Source organism: Salmo trutta, chromosome 31, assembly GCF_901001165.1.
Source record: "Salmo trutta chromosome 31, fSalTru1.1, whole genome shotgun sequence".
Classification (NCBI taxonomy): domain Eukaryota; kingdom Metazoa; phylum Chordata; class Actinopteri; order Salmoniformes; family Salmonidae; genus Salmo; species Salmo trutta.
In genome coordinates this window covers 33,272,942-33,289,402 of record NC_042987.1, presented here as the reverse complement: position 1 = coordinate 33,289,402, position 16,461 = coordinate 33,272,942, and the positions used below count along the sequence as shown (strand labels likewise).

Here is a 16,461-nt window from a genome sequence, read left to right as displayed (position 1 = left end):
GTCATGAGAATACTGTCCCCTTATGAAATCTACTGACCAATGTCATACTGCTTGAACTGTGTACAGTTTGAAAACAGCTGATCCTATAGTCTGAACAGTGGCCCTGATCATAGCAACACTAATCTGCCCCATTCAAGCATTCTTTACAGTAATATATGCCATTTAGCAGCTGCTCCTATCCAAAACAACTTACAGTCATGTGTGCATACATTTTACGTAAGGATGGTCCCGGGAATTGAACCCACTTTCCTGGTGTTGCAAGCTCCATGCTCTATCAACTGAACTACAAAGGACCACATTAATTGCAGTAAAACATGCTTTTATATTATGAGATGAAAAACACTCAGTACACCTCTTCAGAACAGTAGTACACATAAAAATGACAACCCCATACTTACGCCACAGTCATTGGCACCATCACCACACATCCCTACAGTATAGCTGCAAAGAATGCAAAAAAGAGGCGGAAATTAAAGCAAAGTAGTCAACATATTACTTCGCTGGATGACAGAAATTTAGCATAATGTAGTTTCCCAGTAAGCACAAGACGTTGAAAAGATGTATTTTCAACGTGATTCCAAAAGGACGTATTTTCATCCCAAAAAATAACTATTTTGAACGTCTTGTGCTCGTAGGGCTTAGTGCTGAAGAGGAGACTCACTCCACACTCTGTAGGACCTCTACCAGCTGAGTCTTCTGGTCAGGAGCCATGCGGGCGAATATTGTGGCACGCAGTGCCAGCTACAGCACCACCCAGTGGACAGACAGAGCATAACACTAGCATCAAATAACGCTGTATTAGTGTGACTAAAGCTGCGTTTACACATGTAGCCCAATTCTGATCTTTTGCCCATTTATTGGCAAAAGAGCTGATCTGATTGGTCAAAAGACCAATGAATGGAAAAATATCTGAATTCGGCTGCCTGTGTAAACACATCCATGATGTCCATAAGGGTTTACCATCTAGGTATTACAAACCCAGCTCAGTTAAGGGAGGCACTGAAGACTAGAATGTAGCAATTTAGTATCTGTCATCCTACAGTCATTTCATTTCTATTGTCCAGAGTGATGGAGTTTGGCACTGACCTTTTGGACTAGGTCAGGGAAGTGTTCAGTGATGACAGCAAAGGACCTGCCACTCATAGCAAAGTGGTAGCCCTGCTCCTGCTGCTTGTGCTGCTCACCATAAGCCACATGGCCCACATCCTCAAGGCTGATTTCCACTGACTGGGGAACATTAGAGAAAAGGGGGACATGAACGGCCATGATGGATCATCAGTTGCAACAACATTAATGAGGAAAAGAGAAACTGTGTCCTTAGGCTACAGGACATACAATATACTGAATATAAAGATACTGCGATATTCATCCAGGGAGTACTTTTTAAATATAAAGATCTTGTTTCCAAGTGAGACTTGCTTAATAAACTCATATCCTGTCTTTATAGAATAGTTTAATATCAATCCATGTCTTTTAATTAAGTTTTTCCCCCTCACCTCAACACGATTGTCTTTGCTGGTGTGGTTCTCTGTGTAGTGCCAATTGATCGTAGCAGGCTGGATGTCTTTGGGAGGTGTGGCGTCTGCTATGATGACCCTCTCATGAGGGGCTATCATTCCACAGTCTCTGGCTACTGATATAGCGGTTAGCATATTATCGCCTACAGACAGAGAGATGACAACAAGATGCAAAACAGGTTAAATTACTAAAATGTAAAATGTACATTTTCATTGTTATCAGTGTAGGTGTGGCAGCTAGTTGTAGTTAGCTTAGTCATTCCAAATGACATAATAGCAGTTTAAATGGCTTTGCAGTACTGATGGTTACTTCAGTGTCAAGTGCTGGTGGGACTATGGTATTGAATATTGGTAAGATTGGTACATGCTACAGTACAAAAAGCCACTGGCAAACCTAAACAATCTCCCAGAATACTGACAACATTTTGTATTGTAGATGAAGACCGTATACGATTGGCTTATTCACCTGTAACCATCACAGTGCGGATGTTTGCACGTCGCAGGTCTTTTAAAACCCCAGCAGTCTCTTCCTTTAGCTTGTTTTGCATGATTATGAGCCCAAGGAACTCCATATTGGTCTCTATGAGATCTCTGACAGGTATAGAAAACAGATTCATTTATTAAAGAATAGGAATTTAGCCCACACAATCCAGCAATTAAAAAAGTTACACTATTTGTGAAAGGGGAAGTTCACAAAATTCACACATTCAAATGTCTTGAATCTTCTAGCAAGAAATAAGTCAGTTCTCACTCCTGTGATTCTATTCAGCACATTGTATTAAGCACATTGTACTACCTGTTGAGGTTCTGGACCTTGTGCCAGGAGAGTTTGGCCTCCAGCTGGCGATGGGCCAAGGCTATGACTCTGAACCCCTGCCTGGTGTAAGACTCCAGGGTCTCTGTGAAGCTCTCTGGTACTAGAGTAAGAGAAAATAATCATTCATTGGGTTATAGTCTATTAACCTGCAAGCATGTTCATGTAAATGCGTAAGCCTGTCTTGACCGTGCACATACAGGTGGGGTACAGGGATAGAAGTACATGTTCTGGCAAACTGCTGCCTGGTAAGACTGAATAAAGGTCTAACTAACTTGTGTCCTCTGTGCAGAGGCTGGCCACAACCTCTGGCGCCCCCTTGAGGTAGGCATCCATGCGCTTCTCCCCCAGCTTCCGGACCACCACACTCATCCTCTGTAGAGCTGACGAGAAAGGAAACTGGCGGACGATCCCAATTTCATAGGACAACTGAGAGACCGACAGCACAAGGTCAAACAAAATCCATTCAACCGTTCAACTTTTCCCATTCATAAACAAATCCATTCACATACAAATCAATATTCAAGGAAGGAAAAAAAAGATGCATTTGAAAAAGCCATCACACTACTTACCGTCAGCTCAGACAGCTCCTAAAAACCCAAAGGAGAAAAGAAGGGTTAAAGAACATAGTTAAGGTATATCTACCAGGTATTGAGATGTAGCGAGGTAGGAGAGAGCATCCTATGGATACTGTACCATGTTCTGTGCTAGATTGACTTCCTGGTTGACCTCTGGGAGCACCTGTTTGGGTGGCCGCACCACAGTGGGCATTATTGGATTGTGGAGGGCTGTTTCTTCCTCTGTTGGCTCCTCTAGAATCTGAACATCACAAACATTGGTGTTAAACAACATTAGTGACCCATTTGAAACCTGGCAGCCCCTTCTGAAAGGCTAAACATGATTTAGACGGGTAACCCGGGGGCCAGTCTGCCATCTTGCCAAGTCAACGATGTAACATTGCTGAATGTAGAAACAGTCTGGCACCAGTGGTAGGGATTTTGTGCTTGTGTTAGCATGTAGCATCTTCCAGCTATTCTGTTACCATAGCTCTAACAGAAAGAATCCCACTGCTGCCACTATCTGTCAATATGTTTTGTGTTGTAGTCACGACATACAAAGATATGAAGAATGTGTCAGAGCATGTTTCAGTCAGCAACAGTACATATACAAGTTGGAACATTTCCATTTCCTGTGTAATACCAGTATGTGTAACACATTGCTACAGTAGTATTACAGAAATGCAGTTAGCGTGTAGCATTGTTAGCATAACTACACTGAACAAATGTAGGAGAGATTATCATTCCAATATTGTCTTGGGGCCTCTACAACTCTTTCTCCACAACTCTTCATTGGAATCCCATTGACTTGGCTAATATAAAACACAACATGCAACAATTTTACTGAGTTACAGTTCATATAAAGAAAATCGGTCAATTTAAATATATTCATTAGGGCCTAAATCTATGGATTTCACATGACTGGGAATTCAGATATGCATCTGTTGGTCACAGATACTTTAAAAAAAGGTAGAGGCATGGATCAGAAAACCAGTCAGTATCAGGTGTGACCACCATTTGCCTAATGCAGCAGTGACACATCTCCTTCACATAGAGTTGATCAGGCTGTTGATTGTGGCCTGTGGAATGTTGTCTCACTCCTCTTCAATGGCTGTGCAAAGTTGCTGGATATTGGTGGGAACTGGATCCCGCTGTCGTACACGTCGATCCAGAGCATCCCAAACATACTCAAGGGGTGACATGTCTGGTGAGTATGCAGGCCATGGAAGAACTGGGACATTTTCCCTTCCAGGAATTGTGTACAGATCCTTGCGACATGGGGCAGTGTATTACCATGCCGAAACATGGGGTGATGGTGGTGGATGAAAGGTACAACACTGGGCCTCAGGATCTCGTCACAGTATCTCTGTGCATTCAAATTGCCATCAATAAAATGCAATTGTGTTCATTGTCCGTAGCTTATGCCTGCCCATACCATAACCCCACCGCCACCATGGGGCGCTCTGTTCACATCGTTGACATCAGAAAACCGCTCGCCCACACGATGCCATACATGGTATCTACCCAGTACAGTTGAAAGCGGGATTCATCTGTGAAGAGCACACTTCTCCAGAGTGTCAGTGGCCATCAAAAGTGAGCATTTGCACACTGAAGTTGGTTACGACGCAGTCAGGTCAAGACCCTGTTGAGGACGACGAACACACAGATAAGCTTCCCTGAGACAGTTTCTGACAGTTTGTGCAGAAATTCTTTGATTATGCAAACCCACAGTTTCATCACCTGTCCGGGTGGCTGGTCTCAGACTGTTGCAGGTAAAGAAGCCGGATGTGGAGGTCCTGGGCTGGCGTGGTTACACGTGGTCTGGGGTTGAGAGGCCGGTTGGACGTATGGCCAAATTCTCTAAAACGACGTTGGAGGCGGCTTATGGTAGAGAAATTAACATAAAATTATCTGGCAAGAGGTCTGGTGGACATTCCTGCAGTCAGCATGCCAATTGCACGCTCCCTAAAAACTTGAGACATTAGTGGCGTTGTGTGACAAAACTGCACATTTTAGAGTGGCCTTTTGTTGCCTCCAACACGAGGTGCACCTGTGTAATGATCATGTCACGGTTGTCGTAAGGAGGAGCGGACCGAAGTGCAGCGTGTGTGTCGTTCCACATTTTATTTATACTGTGAAACTATGCAATACATAAACTGAATGACAAAAACAATAAACCGTGACGCAGAGGTGAAACATACACTACTCAAAATTAATCTCTCACAAACCCAGGTGGGACAAACACCAACTTAAATATGACCTCCAATTAGAGACAACGATGACCAGCTGCCTCTAATTGGAGATCATCCCAAACAAAGCCCAACATAGAAAATCCAACCTAGAAAAAACCCCTGTCATGCCCTGATCTACTCTACCATAGAAAATAACAGCTTTCTATGGTCAGGACGTGACAGTACCCCCCCCCCCCCCCCCCCCCAAAGGTGCAGACCCCGAATACACCTAAAAAAACAAAAAAAGGGAGGGTAGGGAGGGGACAAATGTCTATGGCGGTTCTGGTGCAGTGCACAGAACCTTCTCATCCAGTGGATCCTGCAGCAAAGGAGGCGGCTCCGGTTCGGGGCGTAACCCCTGCTCCGCCCGCTGATCCCTCCGCTTTTGTGTCACCGGACCGTGGATCATCACCGCGGAGGTTCTGGACTGCAGACCGCCGCTGGAGGTTCCGGACTGAGGGAAGTCGCTGGAGGTTCCGGACTGAGGGACGTCGCTGGAGGTTCCGGACTGTGGGCCGTCTCTGCAGGCTCCATGCCATGGATCGTCATTGCAGGCTCCGCGCCATGGATCATCACTGGAGGCTTTGTGCCATGGATCATCCCTACAGGCTTCGTGCCATGGATTATCACTGGAGGCTCCGGGCCATGGATCATCACTGGAGGCTTCGTGCCTTGGATCATCACTGGAGGCTACGTGCCTTGGATCATCACTGGGAAGCCTTGGATCATCACTGGAGGCTTCGTGCCTTGGATCATCACTGGAGGCTTTTTACGTGGAGCTGGAACAGGTCTCACCGGACTGGGGAACGTCGCTGGAGGCTCCGGACTGGGGGATGTCGCCGGAAGCTCTGGACTGGGAACTGTCGCTGGAAGCTCTGGACTGGGAAGGTGTACAGGAGGCCTGATACTGGGGCTGGCACAGGTGGCACCAGACTGGTAACACACACCTCAGGGCGAGTGCGAGGAGCAGGAACAGGACACACCGGACTGGGCAGGCGCACTGGAGGCCTGATGCGTGGGGCTGGCACAGGTGGCGCCAGACTGGTGACACGCACCTCAGGGCAAGTGCGAGGAGCAGGCACAGGGCGTACCAGGCTGGATAGACTCATTGGAGGCCTGGTACGTGGGGCAGGCACAGAGCGCACCGGGCTGTGAATGCGCACTGGCGACACAGTGCGCATCACCGCATAACACGGTGCTTGCTCAGTCACTCGCTCCCCACGGTAAGCACGAGGAGTTGGCTCAGGTCTTCAACCTGACTGCCAATTTTCCCGTGTGCCCCCCCCAAAAAAAATTTGGGGGGCTGCCTCTCGTGCTTCCCTTGTTGCCGTGCTCTCGCTGCCTCCACCTGTTCACATGGGAGGCGCTTTTCTCCTGCCCCTAATTCCTCCAAAGCCCTGGATATACTCCTCCTCATCTCCTCCCAAGTCCACTGGTCCATTCCACGCTGCTTGGTCCTTTGGTGGTGGGAGATTCTGTCACGGCTGTCGAAAGGAGGAGCGGACCAAAGTGCAGCTTGTGTGTCATTCCACATTTTATTTATACTGTGAAACTATGCAATACATAAATAAACTGAATGACAAAAACAACAAACCGTGACGCAGAGGTGAAACATACACTACTCAAAATTAATCTCGCACAAACCCAGGTGGGACAAACACCAACTTAAACATGACCTCCAATTTGAGACAACGATGACCAGCTGCCTCTAATTGGAGATCATCCCAAACAAAACCCAACATAGAAATACAAAACTAGAACAACCCAACACAGAAAATCTAACCTAGAAAAAAAACCTGTCACGCCCTGACCTACTCTACCATAGAAAATAACAGCTTTCTATGGTCAGGACGTGACAGATCATGCTGTTTAATCAGCTTCTTGATATGCTACGTATACTCCCGCTCCCCCTCTGGCGCTCGTTGTCACCAGTTTACTTATTATTACGCACACCTGCCACCATCGTTACGCACACCTGCGCCTCTGGACTCCACTCACCTGGACTCCATCACTTCTATGATAACCTCCCCTATATCTGTCACTCCCTTTGGTTCATTCCCCAGGCGGTATTAGGCATGTTTCTCATGTTCATGCTACTCTTGTTTTGTTCCATGTTTTTTGTATTATTAAATACACCCCCTGTACTTGCTTCCTGACTCCCAGTGTCTGCATTACACCACACCTGTCAGGTGGACGGATTATCTTGGCAAAGGAGAAATGCTCACGAACAGGGAGGTAAACTAATTTGTGCACAACATTTGAGAGGAATAAGCTTTTTGTGCATATGGAACATTTCTGGGATCTTTTATTTCAGCTCATGAAACATGGGACCAACACTTTACATGTTGTGTTTATAATTTTCTTCAGTATATAACAGAAACTACTGTAGGTTACAATATCCACACAGGAACAGAGACAGCGTTGGAGAAAAAAAAACATTGCGACCACATCGAGACAGCCTTGCGACCGACTGACCCAGCCTGTAGCGTTGAACATCTTGAGGTCCAGTGGGTCTCCGGAGAGTTCTCCCTCTAGCTTGGTCAGAGAGTGGCAGGTGGCCATGCAAGACACAAACGAGGACCTGACTAGGGTCTCATTGGCTGGGTCATCCTCTGGGGGAGAGAAGCTGAGAGAAAGAAGTAGATTGAAAGCTGATCTAAGACCAATTTTGTGTTTTCACCCATAGGGGGCTGCAGCTAAGTAAACACGTGTAAATTGTGGGTTTCTGATTGAATAGCTTTAAAAAGGTAACTACAACATTATGTAAATGTGTAACTATGCCTTTAAAAGGACAATCTGCAGTTTGCTACATCCATTTTGGCCCTACAAATTCATATGTACCCATTGATTCTTGAGGAACTTAACTTGTAAATACCTCATGAGCTTAGTTCAACTGCCGTACCCCATCAGATCCCAAAATATGAGCTTGTTTAACTCCAAGTAAATGTAAATAAACAATGTCATGCCTCAAAACATGGTTAGAACTATACTTTTTTATATCATGGATGGTCAGCCCTTGCATCCATATCTCTGTCTATGAATATGAAATTGGTTACATTTCTCCAGCCCCATCCCTCAGCTTTTTACCAAAACAGTGGTGGGCTTTGTTATCGTTTCAACTGCTGATTGCCCCTTTAACGGGGGTTTCACGAGGGGACTAGTGGGGTCACAGAGAAAGGACTGGGGGAAACAAAGGAGCTGTGGTATTCATCCACTGACTTCCCCATAACAATGGAGGGGTCAGAGACAGTAGATAACTGATACATGGTATCTTAGCCATGGTGGCCATGATGAGAAACATGGACACCTCATATCCCTCTCATTCTCACCTGCCATTTTCAACTCTCTGGATCCCCCAAAGGTCCAAACCATCTTCAGTGAGAGTACCAGTCTGTGTGAGGAGCAGGACAGTTACACAGAAATATACTGTAGCTTCATTCTACAACTGTCTGCATTTTGTACCTGTGTGCTAGCTAAAGATTTCTGAATACTTTAATTTAAAATCACAGAATCATAGTTTTACAAAAACATACTACTAGATAGAGCAATATGTTTTGTTAGTGATTATAACAGCCTGATACTTGGCATGAAGTTTGAGTTTACGTGGCGTAGAGGGTACCTTGTCGAAGCAGATGAGGTTGAGTTGGCCACAGATGTTGATCCTCTGGGGGCTGATGCAGAAGATACCCACACGTTTCAGCCGGCGCTGGGCATAGACGATGCCAGCTGTCATGGCTGCAGGCAGCGCTGGGGGCACCGTGATGGTGATAATGTCCAGAGACTCAACCACTATGGTTTTGGCTGGAACCTGTTCAAAGAGAAGAGAAGAACCTTGTAATAAGTTTGGCTGGAACCTGGACATGGAAAATACTCAATGAAATTGACAAACTGCAGACATAGGGAAACAACACTATTGCTGGACTTAACTGTCTCCATACTGATATTTTTCTATTTTACTATGAGACGGTCGTATTCTTCTAAAAAAAGAATTGGTTGGGAATGGGCCATGCATGGTTAAATAATGGTCAATTCATACACTGCCAGAGGACTATTTTCACTCATTTAAAACTAAGCCAAAAACACAGGATGGATACTACACATTGATTGTGGAGTGGGTAGGTATAATGCTCTTTGAGTACTAGCGAATAAAGCACTCCACAAATGCAATCCGTTTTCAATGCCTGAACAGACAAACTGCAAAGTGCAGTACCTGGTTTATGATGCTGAGGACGATGGTGTAGATGAAGCCAATGCCGGCCACTCCCACCAGACAGAGCAGGAAGAGATAGGCATCTCTGTACAGCTTGAAGTCAGTGGGCTTAGGGTACAGGATGGAGCGCACCAGCTGGCCCTTCTCTGTGCTGAAACCTGACAGACAACAAATATTGGAAATAACCTAAATAGCATTTGAATTGATGAGCTGCAAAGTGCCATATTAACCCTTTAATTGAGTACATTTATCTCACATCCCAGTGGAAGCTGGTAGCTCATCCTCACCATGTCTCTCTCCACTGTTGTATTCAGGGAAGGTTGGTTTATAACTGAATGCACACAAACACTTTGAGCTAGACCTATAACAACTTTATAGCCCTGTGTGTGTCAGTTAACCTAGAGTCTGAGGCCCATGCACTAATACACATATGCTATATTTAAGATATAAGGTATGGAGGGGGTGTGTGGTATATGGCCAATATACCACAACTAAGGGCTGTTCTTGAGCATGACGCAACGTGGAGTGCCTGGATACAGCCCTTAGCCCTGGTGTATTGGCCATATACCACATACCCCAGAGGTGCCTTATTGCTATTATAAACTGGTTACCAACGTAATTAGAGCAGTACATTTTTTTTGTCATACCTGTGGTATATGGTCTGATATACCATGGCTGTCAGCCAATCAGTATTCAGGGCTCGAACCACCCAGTTTATAATAGGTAATAAATGTGTATTAGGTGTATTAAGGTCAATGAAAAACAGCTCCATAACAGAAGACTGGAAACAATAAGTGGTCTCACCAGTCCTGACCACCACGGCCTTGACCAGTTCCCCAGTGTAGAAGCGAGTCTGAATGATGTGAGTGCCACAGAACAGCGTGTGTCTCTTGTGTTCCTCTATGCTATAGAGGCCAGCCCCATCTTCTCCTGAGCTGGGTAGGCTGGTCTTGGTGACAGGCACACTCTCACCTGGAGAGGACCAATAGAAAGACTCTTTAAATATTAAAGGTACACATAACATGATTACACTACAATGGAACCATAGCAGCTTTTATTATGGCATATGGGGCCTGTTTTCAGGACACAGATTAAAGCTAGCCCTGAACCGAAAAGCACTTTCAAATTAGTTTTCCCATTGAGCATGTTTTTTAGTTCAGGACAAGGCTTAATCTGGGTCCGAGAAACTGGCCCATAGTGTTCAAATTAAAGGAAGAACATTTTATAGTCACCTGTCAGCATGCTCTCGTTGACGATGCAGTTTCCATGAACCAGCACGGCGTCACAGGGCATGATCATTCCATTGGACGGGATGACGATGACATCACCAGGGACCAGCTCTGTGGACATGGCCTCCTCGACATCTGTGTTCAACACAACACCACAGGGGTATACTACAAAGCAGGAGCCAGCTAACTGTGATAAACAACCAGAAATAACTATGGATTTTCTGTTTCATTAAGAAAGCTAAACTAAATCAATAAAAAAGTTATTTCATAATATTTAGGCAAGTTAGCTGGCTAACTCCTTGATCCGGTTTGTAGTATACCCCTCTGGTCAGATGACGAACCCATAACAAGCAGCATAGTCCATAAGGAGGACTTGTTTTTCCTTCACAATAATTAAATAAATAAATAGAAATGTGTAATAAAAGATGTAGGATGAAATTATACCCATTATCAAATCATTATCAAGTACACATTGTCAACCATTATCAAATACACATTATCAATGTAATACTTCAAAAGTGTAACCAAAACAATGGAAAGGAGGAGGTCACTAATAAAATGCAATTGTAGATGAATACACTTGAATACACTACATTAATCTCTATAGAGCCAGTCTTATCAGGCCTGTTACATACCTAGAGTCCCTCTGCACACTGAGACACGTACAATACTGTGGGTTGCCACCATGTCATGCAGCATGATGTATTGCTGTAAGCAGAGAAAAAGGGAATCCATTAAAATAAACACAAGCTAAACAACACAGAAGTAATCTATTAAAAACAGTGAGAATGTCTATTCCACCGATGCTCTACCAAGGTTTTCCAGCACACAGCTTTGACCTACTACAGTAGCTATGTTGGTATTGTACTTCAGACTATGTGTAGGCAGGTTGTTTAGGATTCAACCCTTCTCTTATATGATGGTAGGGAGATTTGAAGTTAACGCTAGCCCCCCCCCCACAATAATAACTATTCTGTCAATGCCAAGGAACGAGTAACATTTAACTCCGATAACTCCGATTGAAAGGCAACATGGCTGCCACTTCCGCTACATGAGGAAGTGCTTAGTCTAGGACGATCACCCACCTTCTTGACGGTGTACAGCGAGGTAGCTATGGATATGACAGACATGAAGACTATGGCAGCGGCGTAGTAGTAATACTGTTCAATGCTCCACAGAATCACGCTGAAGAGCTGGAATATGTAGAACGGATTCAGGACCTGAGGATGAAAGAATTAATATGGGAAAAAGTGGGAAATTATTGAGATAGTTTCATCCTATGCAGCTTTATTGTCAAGTTTATGGTTGTTTTATTGTCAATTTATTCATTATCATTTTAGATAATGGATTGTTATTATCAGATGAGTCATTGGAAAATAAGCAGCATTTACTCTAAGGCAGTGGTTCCCAACTCCGTTCCTTGGGTATCCCAACAGTACATCTGTTTTATTGTAGCCCCAGACAAGCACACCTGATTCAACTTGTCAACTAATCATCAGGCCCTCAATGAGTTGAATCAGGTACGTTTGTCCGGGGGCTACAACACAAATATGTGTGCTGTTGGGTGTACTCGAGGACTGGAGTTGGGAACCACTGCTCTAAGGTACAGTAGTTATTCCTAGCCATGTGACCTGACCCGTAAAAACTCTGGGGCCTAGTTGAAGACTATAAATAGGCTCCAGGGTTTTTCCAGGTCAGGTGATCAAGAAAAACTCCAGGTCATACTTGTTGTTGTGTGAGAGAAAATGTATCCAGTAACCTACCTCTTTTATGAGTAGCTTGAACACAGACGGCACCCTAACTGCTATCTCATTCACTTCAAAGAACAGTCTCCTGTTGAAACCGGATTAGAATCCATTAGCATTTTTGCTAGCTTTCTCACACGCCAAAGGGCCAATGTGTTCAAATACCGGAATGCACTGTATGCTTGTGCGGACTAGCCAGTCTTAGCTGTACATTCAGAGATAAATTCCAACATTCAAAAGAGCCGTTGGGCCAAATGAGATTCAAAAACAGGTGGTGTGTTTAATAGTGCCTGTAGGAACAGGGATGATTATGCCTATGTGTAAGGTAGAGGTGCAGCAGAGGAGGCTGGTGGGAGGAGCTAGAGGAGGAAGGGGCTCATTGTAATGGCTGGAATGGAATAAACGGAAAGGTATCAAACACAAACATATGGAAACCACGTTTGACTCCGTTCCTTTCATGACAATTCGGACATTACAATGAGCCCGTCCTCCTATAGCTCCTCCCACTGGCCTCTTCTTATGTACTGTGTATGGAAGTAGAGGGTTGTGGGTAATGTAGGCTACCTGTAGTCCTGAAGTAGTTTGCTGAGACCAGAGCTGTGGTCAGTGTGGATGCTGGAACAAGTCACCCTGACATCCTCCAAACCTCTAGAAGAGCAGCACACACAGTCACCTCCATGGTAATACTGTATACTTACCACCTTTCATATAAGGATGATAGAGAATGTCCATGTTTTAAAAGTAGCTGGACAATTACACATGTATGGGGGTTACTGAAGTCTTCCGTAATGTGATTTTGCAATAGGGCTCTTACTTAAACACTTCAAAATTCTGAAGCAGATCATTCCAGTAGTATTTTGTGCTGTGGTGGGTGAAGTAGCAAACCTGATAGAAAGAGAGATGTAGTCAGAACAACAAGCAATGTTCAGAAATCAACTGAGGGCTTTGGATCTGTATCCATCACTTCATGCGTCTCAATAATCTTGGATACCTTCCTTCCCTCGTATCCTTTCCTCCAGGACCACTGATCTGTAAATTTCACCCATCAGTTGTCTTGAAGGAAAGGACATCAAGGGAGAGAGCCATTCAAGACAACTGGGACACTGTTTGTTAATGGATATCAGAGGCCATTGCCTTACCTGAATTGGCTGGATATGGATGTATTTTCCCTGATGTCCATCTTGGAGGGCACTGAAGGAGTGTATACTGTCCCCATTAGGTATGTGCAGAGGGCTTAGGAGATCGACATCGTCAAAGGGTCTCTTTCCAGGGGCTAGCATCACATGTACCTTGGTCCGGAACCACCTCCTAAACTCGTCCTGTTAGAATTGAACCAATGTCAAGTCATCCAGTTAACATTGTCCCCAGGATAAATTGCGCACAGCACATGGACTTCGAGCTTGGGGAGGATGTGGATACCATCCATTTGATGCTGTAAGACAGTGATAGTGATTAAGCAGACTGACTCTTCAGTAGAGAATTGGTTATTGTAAATTACATTTTGTAATGTAGTCTCAAGCCAATGTTATCTTTACTGTTACTGAGGTCGTAGTAATAATTTTTTTTTTTTGGGGGGGGTAGATCAGCTTTAATATTGCGGATAGATTGTAGCTTCTTCCATCAATGTAATTGTCTGCATCATTTCCAATCTCACATATATTTTTGGGGTATATATATATATATATATATATATATATATATATATATATATATATATATATTAGTGAGGGGGAAAAAGTATTTAATCCCCTGCTGATTTTGTACGTTTGCCCACTGACAAAGAAATGATCAGTCTATAATTTTAATGGTAGGTTTATTTGAACAGTGAGCGACAGAATAACAACAAAAAAATCCTGAAAAACACATGTCAAAAATGTCCCACTCCTCTTTGCATATATATATATATACACACACACACACACACACACACACACACACACACACACACACATATATATATATATATATATATATACACACTACCGTTCAAAAGTTTGTGGTCACTTAGAAATGTCCTTGTTTTTGAAAGAAACACTTTTGTCCATTAAAATAACATCAAATTGATCAGAAATACAGTGTAGACATTGTGAATGCTGTAAATGACTATTGTAGCTGGAAACAGCTGACTTCTTAAAATGGATTATCTACATGGGCGTACAGAGGCCCATTATCAGCAACCATCAATCCTGTGTTCCAATGGCACGTTGTGTTAGTTAATCCAAGTTTATCATTTAAAAGGCTAATTGATCATTAGAAAACCCTTTTGCAATTATGTTAGCACAGCTGAAAACTGTTGTCCTGATTAAAGATGCAATAAAACTGGCCTTCTTTAGACTAGTTGAGTATCTGGAGCATCAGCATTTGTGGGTTCGATTACAGGCTCAAAATGGCAGGAAACAAAGAACTTTCTTCTAAAACTCAGTCTATTCTTGTTCATCTTCAGTTTCTTGGCCATTTCTCGCATGGAATAGCCTTCATTTCTCAGAACAAGAATAGACTGACGAGTTTCAGAAGAAAGTTCTTTGTTTCTGGCCAATTTGGCCACCCCAAACTTTTGAACGGTAGTGTACATACTAGAGGTCGGCCGATTAATTGGTATGGCCGATTAATTAGGGCCGATATCAAGTTTTCATAACAATCAGTAATCGGTATTTTTGGACACCGATTTGCCGAATTTTTTACACATATATATATATATATATACATATACATATACATATACATATATACATATATATATACATATACATATATATATACATATACATATACATATACATATATATATATATATATATATATATATATATATATATATATATATATATATATATATATTTTTTTTTTGTATACACCTTTATTTAACTAGGCAAGCCAGTTAAGAACGCATTCTTATTTTCAATGATGGCCTAGGAACGGTGGGTTAACTGCCTTGTTCAGGGGCAGAATGACAGATTTTTACCTTGTCAGCTCGGGAATTCGTTTTTGCAACCGTTTATACATACATATATATAAACATGCATACATACATACATATACGTATCTTTTTAAAATATATTTTCTTTTATAATTTCCCACAAACCCTACCACTCCTCCCCTAATTGGAGTAAACTAGTGAACAACACCACTTAGGCTTCTACTTCCAGCTTTATACGTACTATATACAATTTACAGACACAATCTATTTTACAGTAGTTATATTTTGTTTGTTTTTAGTTCTGGCCTTCCTCCATTTCTGATGTTCATCCAGTTGTATTTTCCATATCTTTTTAACTGTGCTATATTTCACAACATTTTTACAGACACAGTATATTTTAAATGTGTTATCTTGTTGTTATTAGTCCCACCCTTCAGCTCCATTCAATGCCTTTCATCAATCTCTTAACACCATCCACATTGGATTTCTATTTACTATATATTTTTCATCTGTGCTGTGATGTTTCACAAAAGTTCTGAAACTTTCTATTCTCATAGTTTCTACAGATTGTAAATTAAAGAAACATTTTTGCTAAAAGTTTTATTAAATTATGGATCGATTGACTAGGACTTTTCAAATCACCCAGTGAAAGGTTATCTTTGGTGAGTAAGATTAGTGTACCGTGGATCTTAGCAGCAGTGTCTGGGCCTCCCTGATGAAGGGGGTCCGTGTGCAGGTCCCTCTCACTCCCCACTCAGGCAGCCAGTAGAGCACCAGAAACAGCAGCCCCCCGGTGCACACCGCCCCAACGGCCACCAGAACCATCTTCCAGGGGCACGGCCGGTAACCCCACACCTCCTATAGACACACAATGAGATTGTGGCACATGTTGGGTCAGAGAGCAAAATTTGGCTGTAACACCTCTTGGATGGAAGCTCAGCTACTCTAGCCCCTACCCAAGGCACTTCTTAAAGGATCCGCAATTTTCACCTAAAATGACATACCCAAATCTAAGGAAGTATTAGATCAATATTAGCTAGCTATATCACACCACCTGCTAGGCTATGCTAGCGCAGCGGTAATCAGTATGGTATATACAAGGCTAAGCCTAGATGGCCTTTCACTCTATATACTTACACATAGTATCCAGTCATCTCTGATCTACATAAAGACCCTAGCTGGGCCCCAGGGGTAGGAGCTTGGCTCTTGACAGAGTTATGGTCTTTGGAGTGGCATGCATG

At 43.2% G+C, this 16,461-nt stretch overlaps 1 protein-coding gene across 2 annotated transcripts in view; it reads right to left on the bottom strand.

The window, feature by feature from the left end:
- LOC115170034 (probable cation-transporting ATPase 13A3) overlaps nt 1–16,461 on the bottom strand; it is a 37,860-nt gene that overhangs the window by 9,693 nt on the left and 11,706 nt on the right. For both annotated transcript variants that reach the window (XM_029726269.1, XM_029726270.1), the window contains exons 3-24: nt 15,902–16,078; nt 13,443–13,622; nt 13,118–13,188; nt 12,868–12,951; nt 12,322–12,391; nt 11,644–11,778; nt 11,194–11,266; nt 10,562–10,693; nt 10,134–10,301; nt 9,330–9,487; nt 8,739–8,927; nt 8,449–8,510; nt 7,595–7,745; nt 3,028–3,150; nt 2,904–2,921; nt 2,607–2,760; nt 2,314–2,434; nt 1,984–2,108; nt 1,497–1,660; nt 1,087–1,227; nt 662–741; nt 399–441 (exon numbers count right to left, since the gene is read on the bottom strand). In XM_029726269.1, the coding sequence (XP_029582129.1) occupies nt 399–441; nt 662–741; nt 1,087–1,227; nt 1,497–1,660; nt 1,984–2,108; nt 2,314–2,434; nt 2,607–2,760; nt 2,904–2,921; nt 3,028–3,150; nt 7,595–7,745; nt 8,449–8,510; nt 8,739–8,927; nt 9,330–9,487; nt 10,134–10,301; nt 10,562–10,693; nt 11,194–11,266; nt 11,644–11,778; nt 12,322–12,391; nt 12,868–12,951; nt 13,118–13,188; nt 13,443–13,622; nt 15,902–16,078 (2,619 nt within the window). The remainder of the gene's footprint in view (nt 1–398; nt 442–661; nt 742–1,086; nt 1,228–1,496; nt 1,661–1,983; nt 2,109–2,313; nt 2,435–2,606; nt 2,761–2,903; nt 2,922–3,027; nt 3,151–7,594; nt 7,746–8,448; nt 8,511–8,738; nt 8,928–9,329; nt 9,488–10,133; nt 10,302–10,561; nt 10,694–11,193; nt 11,267–11,643; nt 11,779–12,321; nt 12,392–12,867; nt 12,952–13,117; nt 13,189–13,442; nt 13,623–15,901; nt 16,079–16,461) is intronic.